The sequence below is a fragment of the Lolium perenne genome, chromosome 5 (genome assembly GCF_019359855.2).
Source record: "Lolium perenne isolate Kyuss_39 chromosome 5, Kyuss_2.0, whole genome shotgun sequence".
Classification (NCBI taxonomy): Eukaryota; Viridiplantae; Streptophyta; class Magnoliopsida; order Poales; family Poaceae; genus Lolium; species Lolium perenne.
The window spans coordinates 267,392,273-267,406,196 of record NC_067248.2 but is presented as its reverse complement, the minus strand read 5'-3'; the positions used below and the strand labels follow the sequence as shown (position 1 = coordinate 267,406,196).

Below are 13,924 nucleotides of genomic sequence, written 5' to 3'. Positions count from 1 at the left end.
CACTCTAGTTGTGGCAGTGGTTTGGATATATGTGTAGGCCATCTGTTTAAGCATCTCTGGCTTACTGCTGCTTGCAATACTTGCATTTGCAAGTGCCAACTATGCTTGTTATGTTGCTGTGAAGCTTCTGCCCTTGCTCATTAGCATGTTGTGATGCTCATGGCATTGCCATGTTGCTCCAGATGTTGCTAGGCTACTGCCTGATCTTGTGTAATTATATGGCTCATCCCTGGCTTGATTACCTTAAGTAATCATTGCTTGAGCAGGGACCAGTGATGTGTGCTGTGTGCTTTCCTTGTGTAACTTAATCCAGTGGTACCTCATGCCTTTGATGTGCTTCTGGATACAATTATAAAGTCATTAATTCAGTTTTTGTTTATTCAGTTATGGCTTGGTGGTATTTCTTCAGTATCTGGCTAAGTACTTATGCCATGATTGGCTCTAGCAGTCTGTAGCAAGTTCTAACAAGCTCTGATGATCATATGATCATCAGTTGTTTGATGGTTAACTGTTGTGCTTACATGCATTGCCCCTTCTTGCTGCTCAATCTGTGATGTGTGTGTGTCCAGAGACATGTCTTTGGTGTGTCTTTGGTGCTTGCTCAAGCATCAGCTGATGCTTGCAGTGATCCATTGGATCCACTGCAAGGCTCTGGTGTATTGATTACTTGTATACATCATTTATCTGTGTAGCTTGGCAAGATTTATTGGATAAATGAGATGAACTGTTTCTGCAGTTATGATTCTTTAACTCAATTGACTTGAGCTAGAGGGATGCCAGGACTTGCTGGGGACCCTAGCTCACTCTAAACCCTCTGGGTGATGATGGGTGGCTTTGTTGGATGGTTTTGTGGTTGAGGTGGCCTCAACAGCAACTCTTTGCTGTTCAGGAAGCTCCCACCCCTTGTTGGCTTGATGTGTATGGACAATTGCTCTCTGGCTTGACCATATTTGGTTGCCAGATGCTTTTGATGTTGACAAACATGAATAGACACTTGATAGTCTATCTGTCTGATGGTGTAGTGGTCATAGGTGCTAAGTGAATCTGGCTAGCTAGATAGGACCATCTCCTTGTTGGATTTCCTTGGTTATGCCACTGGTTTGGCATAACCAATGTTCCCTGGGTGATTTCCTATTGGTTTCTCTTATTTTTGCTTGCACCAATTGGCTAGTAGCCATATGATGACTCACACAGGGTTCTAACCTCTTTTGCTTCTGTGACTTGTGCATATGATGGATTTATGTGAGCAAAACCTTGCTTGCTCATGATTTATTGGTATACCTCACTCCAGCTCCTAGAAATGGTTGTTGGTGTAGAGGATTTGGCTTCAGGATTGTGATGTGAGCTTGCTTTCCTGCTTGTGCCTTGTTCTATAACAGTTCAAGTGGAGCTGTTTTGGATAGTTTGGCTGGTTGGGAAAGCTTGGTGTTCTTCCTGTTCTATCTGTTCTTGGTGTTCTTACCCTGGTGATGCTTGTCGATGAAATGGCTAGGGTTTGCTGTGAATAACTTTTATACTGGCCCTCTTCATGCCTCTCTTGGTCGACAGCACATGTCTGGTCACTTTGGTGACCCTCCCCTGGCTATGTGTGTGTGTGGCATGCATGCAGCACTCCCTGGCTTGCTGTTGAGCATGCACTCAAGCTGTGTGAGCTGCTTGTGTGTGTGTGTGTATGGGACTTGGCTCTGGGATGGATCAACTCGGCTGATCGTTGACCATATCCTCTCCTATTACATTGTTTTTGCTAACCTGCCAAGTGGCAATGCCACTTGGCATAATGCTATGTTTGATTTTTTGTTTTATGCAGGGATCAAGAAAATGATCAAGAGAAGCTCAAGATCATATTGAAACAGAAGTTCTTGAAGTTTAACTTGTGTAGTTTAGGATATTTCAATTCCTTGTAATTTTCCTTTTTCTTATTTCATTTATTCATTTCATGTAATGTGTTGTAAAGTCATAATTCAATTCTGAATATTGTAAATGACAATGTATCATGTGTGATTATCAATAAAGCTCCAATTTCCCTTAATGAGCTTTATATAATTGTTGTACTATTTATATTCTTGATTACTTATAATTATTTATTGAATTATCTCAAGTTTGAATTATGAGATATCAATTTAATGCTTGAATTTGAAATTCAAATTCAACTTTAGGTTTGAATTCAATCATGCAACTTAAAATTGAATTCAATCATGCAACTTAAGTTTGTGATGCAATATCCCTTCTCTCTTCTCCAAAACCCTAGTTTAGTTGAATAAGAGCAAGTTTGTCGCACTCTCAAAACCCTAACCCTGTAAGGTGTCGAGAGAGAAACTTGTCCCCCTTCGATGCAGTTTTGTTTTAAAAGCGCGAAATTTCCCCAGAATTTACGATGCAATGCACATCCCTTTCTAAAATCTACCCCTCGATCGTCTCTAAACCTGGGACATTACAAAGTAGCTACTGGAAGATAACTTTACTACTCGTAGGGTGGTTGGACTGTCCGTCAGGGCACGTCGGATAGGCCGACGAATTGACAAACGTGCAGCACGCCAGTCCGGCCAGGCCGGTGACATGTCCGGCCAGTTCCTGTAGCAACAGTAAGTCTTGTTTTCCAGGACTGGACTGGCCGACACCGTTGTCCGGACTGTCCGTGGTGGTATTTTGTTTTTCGTTTCTTAGTTGAGTAAACACATTCAAAGTAAAATTTATATAATAAATCACAATTAATAGAAGTACATTGAGAATGAAAAATGGTATAGAATCACAAATGGTTTCGGTCAATTACAATTAAGGCGAAGTAAATACATAATCTTGAAGGTAAAGCGAGAATTTTGTAATTTCGCTAGTGAAGATGCACTTCTAATTGTTTTATTTTTTCCATATACCTGCATTACAAAACAAAATTATTTAGTACTCGTTTAACATAGATTTAATGAATCGGCCTAGCTAAGAAAAAATATCTAAGCAGACTTAATCTGGATGTTTTTTGCACAACTTTTTGTTCCGTTTGTTATGACCGATGACACCACAGGCGGTGCATCCCTGATTCTGGGTCTTACGCTCGTCATCGAACGCTAGTGGTCTACCATTTTTCGTCACGGGGTGATTCACCTCTTGTGCACCTTTTGTGTTTTGCTTAGGTGCTCCTCTCGTGGTAACCTTATCGGGATCACCAACCGGAACTGCATTTCCTTGAAAATCATATGCGTCTTCTTCAGCGAAGGCTGTGTGAGTGTGTGACCACCATGTCCATTCTTTTTTCACATATTTTCTTGCTATTAAGCTCTTCATATATGCCATGAACTCATTATATATTGCTGGATCATCTACTGCCGCATCCATAGCTTTCGTCGCTACTGTATCCATGTTGTTGTATCTTTTTCACTTCCCTGGCCCTCAGTAACCGTACACGAAAAGATCGCTTCTGCGCCGTGTTCGCAATCCATTTCTTGCCAGTTTGGAGAATCACCGAAGAACACAACAGTCTGGTATTTCGGACAATTTCAGGTGCTTCAATACATATAGGATATGCTTGCATGGAAGCTCCTTACGATTCATTCTTCGGCAGCTGCACTGTATTAACTCTTTCGGCTGATTAGGGCTATACTCCACGATAAACGAGTATCTGCCACTATTCCTCCATTTGATCATAAACTGTTTAGAGCCCCATGTTCCCACGTATTCCTCAAAAATCTTGAGGTCACCAAGCTTCTTCACATCCAGCTGCAAGATGTAGAAGTTGGCTGGACGGAAGGCATGGGCAAGAGCAACCTCTATCTCTTTGGATTCAGTAAGTGCCATCGGTAAACTCTGGGAACAGATGCAGTCATCTTCATCCTCGCTCTCACGGATGCGAACAATGGCATTGTCGTAATGCATTATCAAGTCAACTAGGGTCATACCATAATCCAGGTGAAGGTAAAGGCACGAGTTCAAACTCTCACTTCTCTGATTGCTTTTCATACCAAGGAAATATCCACCGACCAGATACGCGGCAGCCCAAATTCTCTTCTTATTGTACATCCTTTTGAGCCATTCCTGGGTTTTACCTGTCTCCCACTTGCAACGAAATGTGCTCCATCTTTCCTCAAAAATGGCTTCTGAAGTGGCGTTGTATAAGAATGACCGAAATTCCTTTAGCGACTTATGACCAAGGTGTCACTTCATATTTTTCTCTATGTGCCAAGTACATAGACGGTGCCATATGTCTAGAAGGACATTCCGAATAGCTAATATCATCGCGGCGTCCTCATCAGTGATAATACTTTTAGGCTTCTTCTGACACATTGCAGTCAAGAATGTCCGAAGCAGCCAAGCATATGTATCTTCCGTCTCATCTGACACAAAAGCGCATGCAAACATCGTAGTCTTACGATGATTGTTCAGGCCTACAAAAGGAATAAATGGCATAACATACCGGTTCATCTTGTACGTGCTATCAAACACCACCATGTCACCAAAATCATGATAGTCCCGCTGTGACTGAGAATCACACCAGAACATGCTTTTCATCCGTCCTTCATCATCTACTTGGTAACCAAAAAAGAATTCAGGATCATTCTTCTTCCTCACGGCCATAATACCAAGTGTTGTGGAAGCATCACCCTTCATAATAAGCTTCCTCTTCGCCCTGCAACATCGGTTGTACAGATCTCGCCTTACGAAGCCTACACCACTGTAGCCATATTTTCTGAGAAAGTGTTTCATAATCATGTACTTTCTCATCCCACTTGCTCCCAAAGATAGTATCTCAGCTCTCTGGTACGGCTTAATCTTTCTGTGTGATCGAAGAAATGGTACTTCGTCCGGTCTAGCTGGTTTATGGCTGTGACTGCCGTAAAAACTTTTGACAACCCATACTCCTCTCCATAGGTCACGCTTCACAGTGAGATTGGCATTGTAGTTGCAACGAGTCTTGGGTCTTAGCCTACGACTGTGGCCTTCCTGCGTTAAGAGCTTTTTCTGTCGTTTTACTGCCCTGGAACAGACACGCCTTAACCGTATTTCTCCCTTACCACGTTTCCCTCGCTTTTCCCTCTTCAAAATATCCTTTCGGATGCTGAAGTCATGCTCTCTCGCATAGCTGTTGTACCAGACAAAAGATGCCGGTTCGGAATCAAATGTCATGTCCAATATTTTACAGTGCTCATGTTATATTCATTACTCACAATATCCGGGTCTGCTTGACTGTGATGTTCACGCCCATTGTCAGCACCAGATATCATCTACACATGTAGGGAAAATAAGTCATAAAAGTTGTCGTTCCAATGGTAACATTGACGGTTTGCCATACTAAAATAATATACTTACTTCGCTCCTATTTTTAGAGCTTGATTACTCGTGATGCAGTCCTACCTCCACGCTATATTCATCAAACCCAACCTCCATGTCTGAATACTCATCCTCCTCGTGACCACCGTGTAGCACCTACACAACGAAAAACAAAGAATGTAACATGTCATTTCATTGCTTCCATTCATTGGTAGACATTAAAAAATAATCAACATACTTCACTCATGTTTTCTGAGGACGCCGATGATGGAACGTTCTCCCCAAGAGGAGGTACATTTTCATAGATCCTGGATTTGGAACTATTCTCCGAACTAGAATCATCATCACCCGTATATCCGTCATCCCCGTCCCCCATTTCTCAAAAAACTACACAAAACCCGCACGTAATAAAGAACTAATGCAAAATTCTAAACAATACGCAATGCAAATCACTATTTCATATTTAGTACACTTAATTAAACACACACGAACAGCGGACAGTCTGGCAGCGAGGAGCCGATCTATCCGCCACTGGCCGGACTGTCTGGTGCTCGTGTGCCGGCCTATCTTCCGTGCGCCGGACAAGCAAGATGAGCCGCCAGACATGTCCGGCGGCAGAGATTGAAATGAACCTCCACGTCGTGTCCAACAGAAGATCGCCTACGTCGGAGAGACGAAGCTCGAGGCGACGGAGTGCAGCAGAGGCGGCTCGTCGAGCAGGCCCTGAAGATCGTGGAGATGAGAGTGCTGAGATCATCGGGAAGATATGCCGCTGGTGGAGGAGGTCTATGGTGACAGAGTGCAGCGGCGGCGGCTCGTCGAGCTCCCTGGAGATGCCGGTGAAGAGGAGATCGTGGAGAAGCGACGGAGGAGCTCAGTGGCGACGGAGTGCGGCGGTGAATAGGATCCTGGACGCCGGAGATCGTTCGGTGAATAGGAGATCCTGGACGCCGGAGATCGTTCGATAGAGTGCGACGGCGGTGGCTCGTCGAGTTTGCTTGTGAACGTGGTCGAGAGGAGATTGTGGAGGAGATTGATCGTGGAGGAAGGTCCGAACAGCGTACGTATACAGTATAGGTAAGGGCGTATACGATTCACGTATGAGCTTGGATATGGGTTGCCGGGTTTTTGAGCCCAAACTGAGTTTCCAGGGGGTTGTACTGGAGGGCACGCCTTTCACGAACTGTATCGTAGTGGGCCTTTCTGCGAAAAGTACCATGTGCACATGAGCACAAGTGCTCCTTGGACTTTTGGATTTTTGAAAATTTTCAAAACCTCGCTCTTTTATGTTTTCAAAAATTATGGCATTAAATATATGTAGATAGATTTAGACACGAGGAGTGTAGTTTGAAAAAGTCCCATTAAAAAATACTTTGTATTTTGGAAAATATAAAAAAGATAAATTTCTGACTATAAATAGTAGTACAATAGTACGTATATTTTGTCAGTGTACTGTCAGAAATTTGTCTTTTTTGCATCTCCAAAATTATAACGTATTTTTTGACGAGATTTTTTTGATTCCAATCCTCGTATACACATCTATCTACATATTTAATGTCATAATTCTTAAAAACAGAGAAATATGAGAATCTGAAATTTTTAAAAATCCAAAAGTGAAGGGAGCACTGACTCCTATGTGCACAAAATCCTTGTCTGCATTTCTGTTGCTTTTGTAACCGTAAACTTCTTCTTCCCTAAAAAAAAGGTATCCTTTCTGTCAAAAAAAAAGGTTATCCTTCTTCCCTGTGTTCCCTCGAGATCCACCACATCACATCCAGCATGAGCCCGGCCAGCCTCCCTGCGGCGGCGCCGCCGCTGGAAGACGACGACCTTCTCTCGGAGATTCTCCTCCGCCTCCCGCCGGATCCCTCCTCCCTTCCCCGCGCCCGCGCCGTCTCCAGGCGCTGGCGCAGCCTCGCCGCCGACCCCCGCTTCTGCGCCCGCTTCCGCGCACACCACCGCCGCAACCCTCCCCTCCTCGGCTGCTTCGCCGTGGAACATTTTCACTCCATCAGCCACCAGCCTATCCTCAGGGAAGCCCGATTCTGCCCCGTCCTGGAGGCCCCCAATCGAGTCCCGGAAGGTCGCATCACCTTCCCGATCGCCTGTGACTACTTGATGATCCTCGGATGCCGCCACGGCCTCGTGCTCACCTTCCACAGATGGCGGGAACAGCCCATCGTCTGGGATCCGCTCACCGGCGACCAGCACCGCCTGGACACCCCGCCGGGGTTCGACCGCAAGTACCCGATTAGCGGGGCGGTGCTGCGTGCTGCTGCCGGAGACGACTTCCAGGTGGTCTTGATAGGGCGCTGTGTCACTCAACAAGCACGGGCGATCGCCTCCGTTTATTCCTCCAAGACCGGTGCATGGGGCAAACTCGTCTCGACACCACTTCTGGTTGATGATCGTTATGGCGATTCCGTGCTTTCCCCAGGATTTTTCATGCCTGCTGTAATGGTTGGGAATTCCCTTTACTGGTTCTTTGTGGGGGGTCGGAACCCAGCCGTAATCGTCGAGTTTGATCTCGATAGCTGGAGCCTAGCTTTGATACCTACACCGGTGGAAAAAATCTATTCTGCCTGGCGCCCTACCCATATTTGGGTCATACCGGCGCAGGGTGGTGGCCTTGGTTTCCTCGTCTTGTCAGAATTCAGCGCCCAATTCTGGAAGAGAAAGAAAGATTGCGATGGTGCTGCTTCATGGGTGCTGGGAAGAACCATTGCACTGGATAAGCTACTTCCCATTAATTTAGGGAAGGAGATAGAGCACCTATGGATCATCGGACTCGCCGAGGACAATAATACGGTCTTACTGAAGAGCTCTGTCGGCGTTTTCACGCTCCATCTCGAGTCATTGGAGTCCAAGAAGATTTTCGAATCCAACTATCAATCACCTTGCTCTTTTCCATTTGAAGGTGTCTATACTGCAGGTGCAGGTAATACCAAAACCAAGTTATCTAATATTCTCGTGTTATTATTGCTGCATTATATAGTTCAAGTCAGATGTAGCAAACATTTTAGCTATGGTTCGTTCCTAAAATCAAACTGAATGGTTGATTTAAAAATACTTTCGAGGGAGGTTTCAAATCAAATTCTTTGTATATCAATGGAACTACAATTTATTGTCGCGTGTGTTTCGACTTATTCAAGAATTGTGCAATGTAGTTAGTATTAGTGCATAACTGCAGCTCAGATGTTTCACGATGAGAGTGAGATACTCGGTAACATCCTAGAAACTTGAGGTGGAGAATACTATACCCTTTTTGATCTGCATTCGATCATGCATCATCTGCATCATCAGCATCATCTTAAGTTGCATCTACGTTTGCCATGATACGTTCTGCATATGTGTGTGCCTTGCTAATTTCTTATGGAGGATTATACATTGCGGGGGGGTTGTTGCTTATCAAAGTTTACCTTCTTTTGGCAGACCTTTTCTCTCAAAAACTGCCAATGCAAATCCTGGACAATACTCTTTCTTAACTATTTTTGATATATCAAAACTTGTTCATTTGAGTTAGAATTTCATCCATAGCTTCCACACATTCCCAGGCAGGTTCCATACTTTTTGTGGAATTTTCTTCCACCAAAACTGGTACTTCTAGTTCAAAGCTATATGTTGCCTATCTATGCAACAAACCTATCTCACAAATTTGTTTTGATCTAAAAATCACTGTGACAGGTAAAGTCAGGTTATGTGTAAGCTTTGGTAATTATATTATTCATAAATTTGATTTGGTTAACGCTTAAGCGATGAAAACTGTGTCCAGTCTGTTACTAGAAAATGCACTTTTCATTTTATTTCCCTGGGAAATCCTTTTTGCTACTACCAGATGGGATCCACTATCAGTGGGTGTGACTGCCCCAGGCTTCCTTCTTTATCCCCTTCTCCCTCGACCTGCAACACAGGGACCTCCGTCCTCTTCCTTTCTTCTTACCAGTCAACATCACCTCGTCATTTTACACCTGGTTCAGCAGGGCACCTGTCTTTGCTGCCTGCCGCCGCGGCGGTCGGCTGGGCTTTGTCGTTGCCCTGGGGTTCTGCTCGCTCACTCTTGGTCCGACGGCTCTGGCCGAGTCGTCTGCTCCTCCTCCAGTCGCTGTTTCACCTCATCACTGTAGTCACGATTACATCGCTGAGTTGCCGGCTGCAGCACTGACCACTCACGGTGTCCCACGCCTATCTAGTGGCATCTCTACGTACTCACCTTGGACTGGTCTGGTGACCATTTTCTTCCAGCTCTAATGTTTGGCATACTGCCACTCAGTGCGAGGCAACTTGCTGAAACAGAGTAGCAATAGGAAGAGATATGTGGCACTTGAGAGGTTTAAAGAAAGAAAAGGGGGGGGGGGTTTGCTTTATTGCTTAGCTTGTGCGTTCTATGATCTGGACTTAGTGAAATTGGATAGCTAAGTAAGTTTTGGTTGTGTTCTGCACTTGCTCCCAGTCCTGCCTCGTATGCTACTATACTTCCACATCTGCATTAACTTGTGCCTGAGTTGATGAACTTAACAACAAGTTGTATTGGTGTATAATCTGGTTTAAAATAAATTGTTTATTTGTTTAGCCTGTGTCCTCTGTGATCTGGATCATTAGGGAGACTAGGAAGCTAATTAGGAAATGACTAAATTCTGCGTTGCTTCATGTGAGTATATCGTGTACTTTCATTGTGCCTGAACTGATATTGTGTTGGTGTATCAACCCTGTATAAATTTGGATAGGCCATAGGAGCTTCTGTTTCGGTTGTTTTTGTTGTGCAACTCGTCGATGTATTGGTCTTCCGCGTGTATTCCTTATGTAGTATACGAGGACCCATGAAATTTACATGTAGGTGATGTATTTACCCAAAACATACCGTACCACCGATCAACTAAATGAATCTTTTCCTTTCTCTGATATTTAAGTTGCAACCAGAAGCATGTTAGCTATCCCAATGTTGCACGAAAACTAAATTACTTTTCTGAAATTGCAGCTAGGTATTTATATAAATATCTCATTAATGCCCTTTTGTATTGTTGGTTGTTCTCTTTTCCCAGTAAAGTAAGAAATGTAGTTGCTGTAGGCATCTCTGCTGTAGTTTAGACTCTCTGGAATACTAGAAATGCAGTATGTTTTGAACATGTTTATCCCAGTAATCCGGTGGTGGTAGTACATAAAGTAGCGGGTTTAATTAACAAGTGGACTCGTTTGCAGAGAACAAACGCGCGGCCGGCGCAGCGTGGCGCGGCTGCTGGTAAAGGTGGTATCTGAGATCTTCAACAGGAGCAAGGGTTGGGCTCCTTTGTCATCGGATTGGGGTCGGCTAAAAAAAGGTCCAAAGAGAGCAAAAGGAGTAGAAAAAAAGGTGGAGGAAATTTTTTAAGAGATGTTCCAAAAGGAAAGACATTGTTCTGTGATAAAGTTTGTTTCAGATTCAAATCCTTGTTGTACTGTAAAGGCTTTCTGAGTTTATCGAAATTTACTTAGAGAGATACATGTATGATGTCTGGTTCTATTTAGTCAAACTTTAGGAGTTTGGAGGAAAGGTGTGGGATGAAGTTGTAATGGGCGCAAGTGATACTTGGTTTCGTTTTTAATGAAATCGGGAGCGGGAGCTCCTCAATTCAAAAAAAATAAATGCCCTTTTGTATCTATTTGATTTTGTTCCATGGAATATGTTGGTTCATTAACTTGTTATTCTTGTAGACAAGGGCATTGATGGTGGACACGATGGACCTGAACTTCTGCAAAACGTATAATATGATTTGTCCACATTGACATGGTGTCATGATATATTGATTCACAAGGTAACTAACTGCAAGTGGTAGCAGAACTAAACGTCTTCACTTTCCTTGGTGGGTATTTTTTTTTGTTTTAGTTTGCTGGTTACTTTTTTTCCAACCGGGCTTCATACTCCTTTCCATTGCATAAACGGAAATAGCCAGTTCATTACAACAAAAGTAAATGAAAGTGGGATAGGAGAAAGAGAAGCGGATTGGGGCAGCAGGAAACCCACTGAGCTGCATTCTCTATTGAATACCCACTATGGGATGAAAATCTTCTACCACCGTCAACAAGTTCACGAGTGTAAGGAAATTACTTTTACAAGCCATCAACATAGAACCACCTAGCAAAACTATTCTCTGATACCAAAAGTATTGCACCCAGGAAACAACACAGAAACTCAAACTTCAGAGCTCACAGTACCAGCATAGATCACCAGTGCGCCATTCCTGGCCTCTGCAGTCGCACCGGACTTGATGTTGTCTCCATCATCTTTGTCGCACCAAGCTGTAGCAGCTCCCTGTCCTTTTCTTGTGCAAACCTTCCCAGTACATTATCGGCGATGAAGCAAGAAAAGCAATCTCACGGGGGGTTCTCAGCTTCTGAAACGTAACTTTGTTTCTCGTTTTCCAAATGTCCCAACAAACAACAGATTTGACAACCATAAACAGATTTCCACAAACAAGGAAGGTATGAAACCAAGCCAAAGCTTGCCCTAAATTGTTACGACACCGATTTGTACCCAAAATCTTACCAATCATTCCCCAGACACATTTAGCAACAGAACACTGAAAAAAAAGAAGATGATTAGCAGTCTCCTCTTGTCTACAAATAGAACAAATAGGAGAACCTGGCCATTTTCTTTTCTTCATATTATCCCTAGTAAGGACAACATCCTGGAATAACTGCCACATGAATTTTTTAATCTTGAGAGGAAGCTTAGTCGACCAAATCCATTTATAGAGCACCAGAAATGTTTCTCTCCAAATACTGATACATAAATTTTGTTGATAATTTTCCACTCTTCTTAAAGGACCAAGAAATAGAAATTCGCTGTTCAGATAAATGAACATTCCTAACAACAATTATCTACTGATAACAAATAATTATTTCCATAATGTTGAAGCTAAGTTTACTGGCTTTTGCACAACTGAAAATTGAAAATCTGTTTGACTGATGGCATTGGTTGCTCCTCAGGTATCAAGAGTTAGGTTCTGGCTGTTGAGGTGCAGAAATGGATTATTTACTTTACGTAGGATCTTCCATTCTATATGCGGTGCATGGGTCCTGTGATGTGTCTCCATAAGACGCGCTCCTCTATGTGCCATGCCCTGGTCAAATGTGATGCGAGCTTTCCAAGCAGGCACCCTATTTCATTTTTGTGTGTGTTGAATTTGTATTCCACACATACATTGCAGCTGGGACGCTTGAATTTGCATCTACTGAGTAGCTACGTTGCTGCCGTGACAGTTTTTCTTCTTCGAGTTATATTAGTGGTCTTTCCATTAAACAAACGTTACTGATTAACTTTTTGGAAGTTTAGCTGAAGCTGAACCTTTTAGTGAGCGCAGAACGTGCTGGCCTTTGGGTATGTGGGCAAACCCCGTTGACCCTGGTGATCAACGCCGTAAGTAAAGTTTGTCATGTAAGTTTTGCGGAAATTCAATTCGGCTCCTGGGTGCGTATGCTCCCTCTACCAACAAAACATATTTCGAAGTGTGGAAAAATTTTGACAAAAAATTCTACATGTACATCTTCATAATATATGTGTATGCGTCAAGTTTCACGAAAAAATAATATTTTTTGTGGCCTATGTAAAAAAGAGAAAACTTATTATGTGAAAAACATTGTTTCCAGCACTGAATTTTGTCTTTTTTACGCACGTCACATGCTAAGTTCATTTTTTATGAAACAACTTGGTGGGCGCGTAGCACGTGCGAATTTTTTGTTTCAATTTTTTTGAAATTTAAAATATGTATAAGATGCATTTCAAAATATAGGGAGCATATGCTCCCATGTTCCAAAACACCACTCCCGTTTTGTTACTTCATAGTATATAGTACAGTATGGCACTATGTATGTTCAAAATGAGGGCCTGGACCAATTAATAGGTCAAGCACAAGCCGGATCCAGGATGAAATGCTAGATATCAAGGATTTTTTAAGGAAAATAGATAGCAAGTTGACATGCTATATCTCCTAAGAGCATGTCCAACAGAGGCTGTAAACTGGGCGCGTGCTAAAAAAACTGTCAATATATAGCAAACGCGTTTTTGCGTCCTCCAGCAGACGCTGCAAAATAGATCGCGCTTTAAATATTTTAGTCCGCGCGGTAGTTTTCACTATCCAAAGCGGTATATTTGATGCGTTGACTGGCGCGCTGTAAACTGGCTTCTCCCCCGCGGGAAGAAAACAGACACTGAAAGCCAAGCCGATGCGCCATGGCCTGCCCCGCCCGGCCTCCCCCATGGCCGACGCGCCCGACCTTCCCCATCTCCCGCCGCGCCAGGGCCACCGCGCCATGGCAGCCCCGCCCGACCTCCCCCCATCTCCCGCTCCACCATATCCCGCCGCACCCGACCTCACCCCATATCCCGTCCCGCTCGACTTCCCCCATGCCCCGCCGCTCCAGGGCCTCCGCGCCAGGGCCGTCGCGCCAGGGCCGCCACGCCAGGGCCGTCCCGCCCGACTTCCCCCATGTCCCGCCGCCCCAGGGCCTCCGCGCCAGGGCCATCGCGCCATGGCCGCCGCGCCAGGGCCGTCCCGCCCGACTTCCTCCATGTCCCACCGCGCCATGGCCACGGGCTGCAGCTGTTCTTCACGCGGGGACACCACGGGCTGCACCTGGAGAGCCACGGGATGAACACGAGGACGAGCTGCTTCTGCTGGCCGGAGTTCCAACG

The 13,924-nt window shown here is 44.2% G+C and overlaps 1 protein-coding gene across 2 annotated transcripts; it reads left to right on the top strand.

The window, feature by feature from the left end:
* Positions 1–6,952: 6,952 nt before the first annotated feature.
* LOC127303058 (uncharacterized) lies at positions 6,953–10,890 on the top strand. Of its 2 annotated transcripts, none has more exons than XM_051333822.2 (2): positions 6,953–8,188; positions 10,453–10,890. In XM_051333822.2, the coding sequence occupies exons 1-2, from the start codon at positions 7,036–7,038 to the stop codon at positions 10,494–10,496; spliced, it is 1,197 nt and encodes a 398-aa protein (XP_051189782.1). In that variant the 5' UTR covers positions 6,953–7,035; the 3' UTR covers positions 10,497–10,890. The 2 variants fall into 2 exon arrangements, with proteins under 2 accessions (XP_051189782.1, XP_051189781.1); XM_051333821.2 differs by having other exon boundaries at positions 6,953–8,194.
* The last annotated feature ends 3,034 nt before the right edge of the window (positions 10,891–13,924 follow it).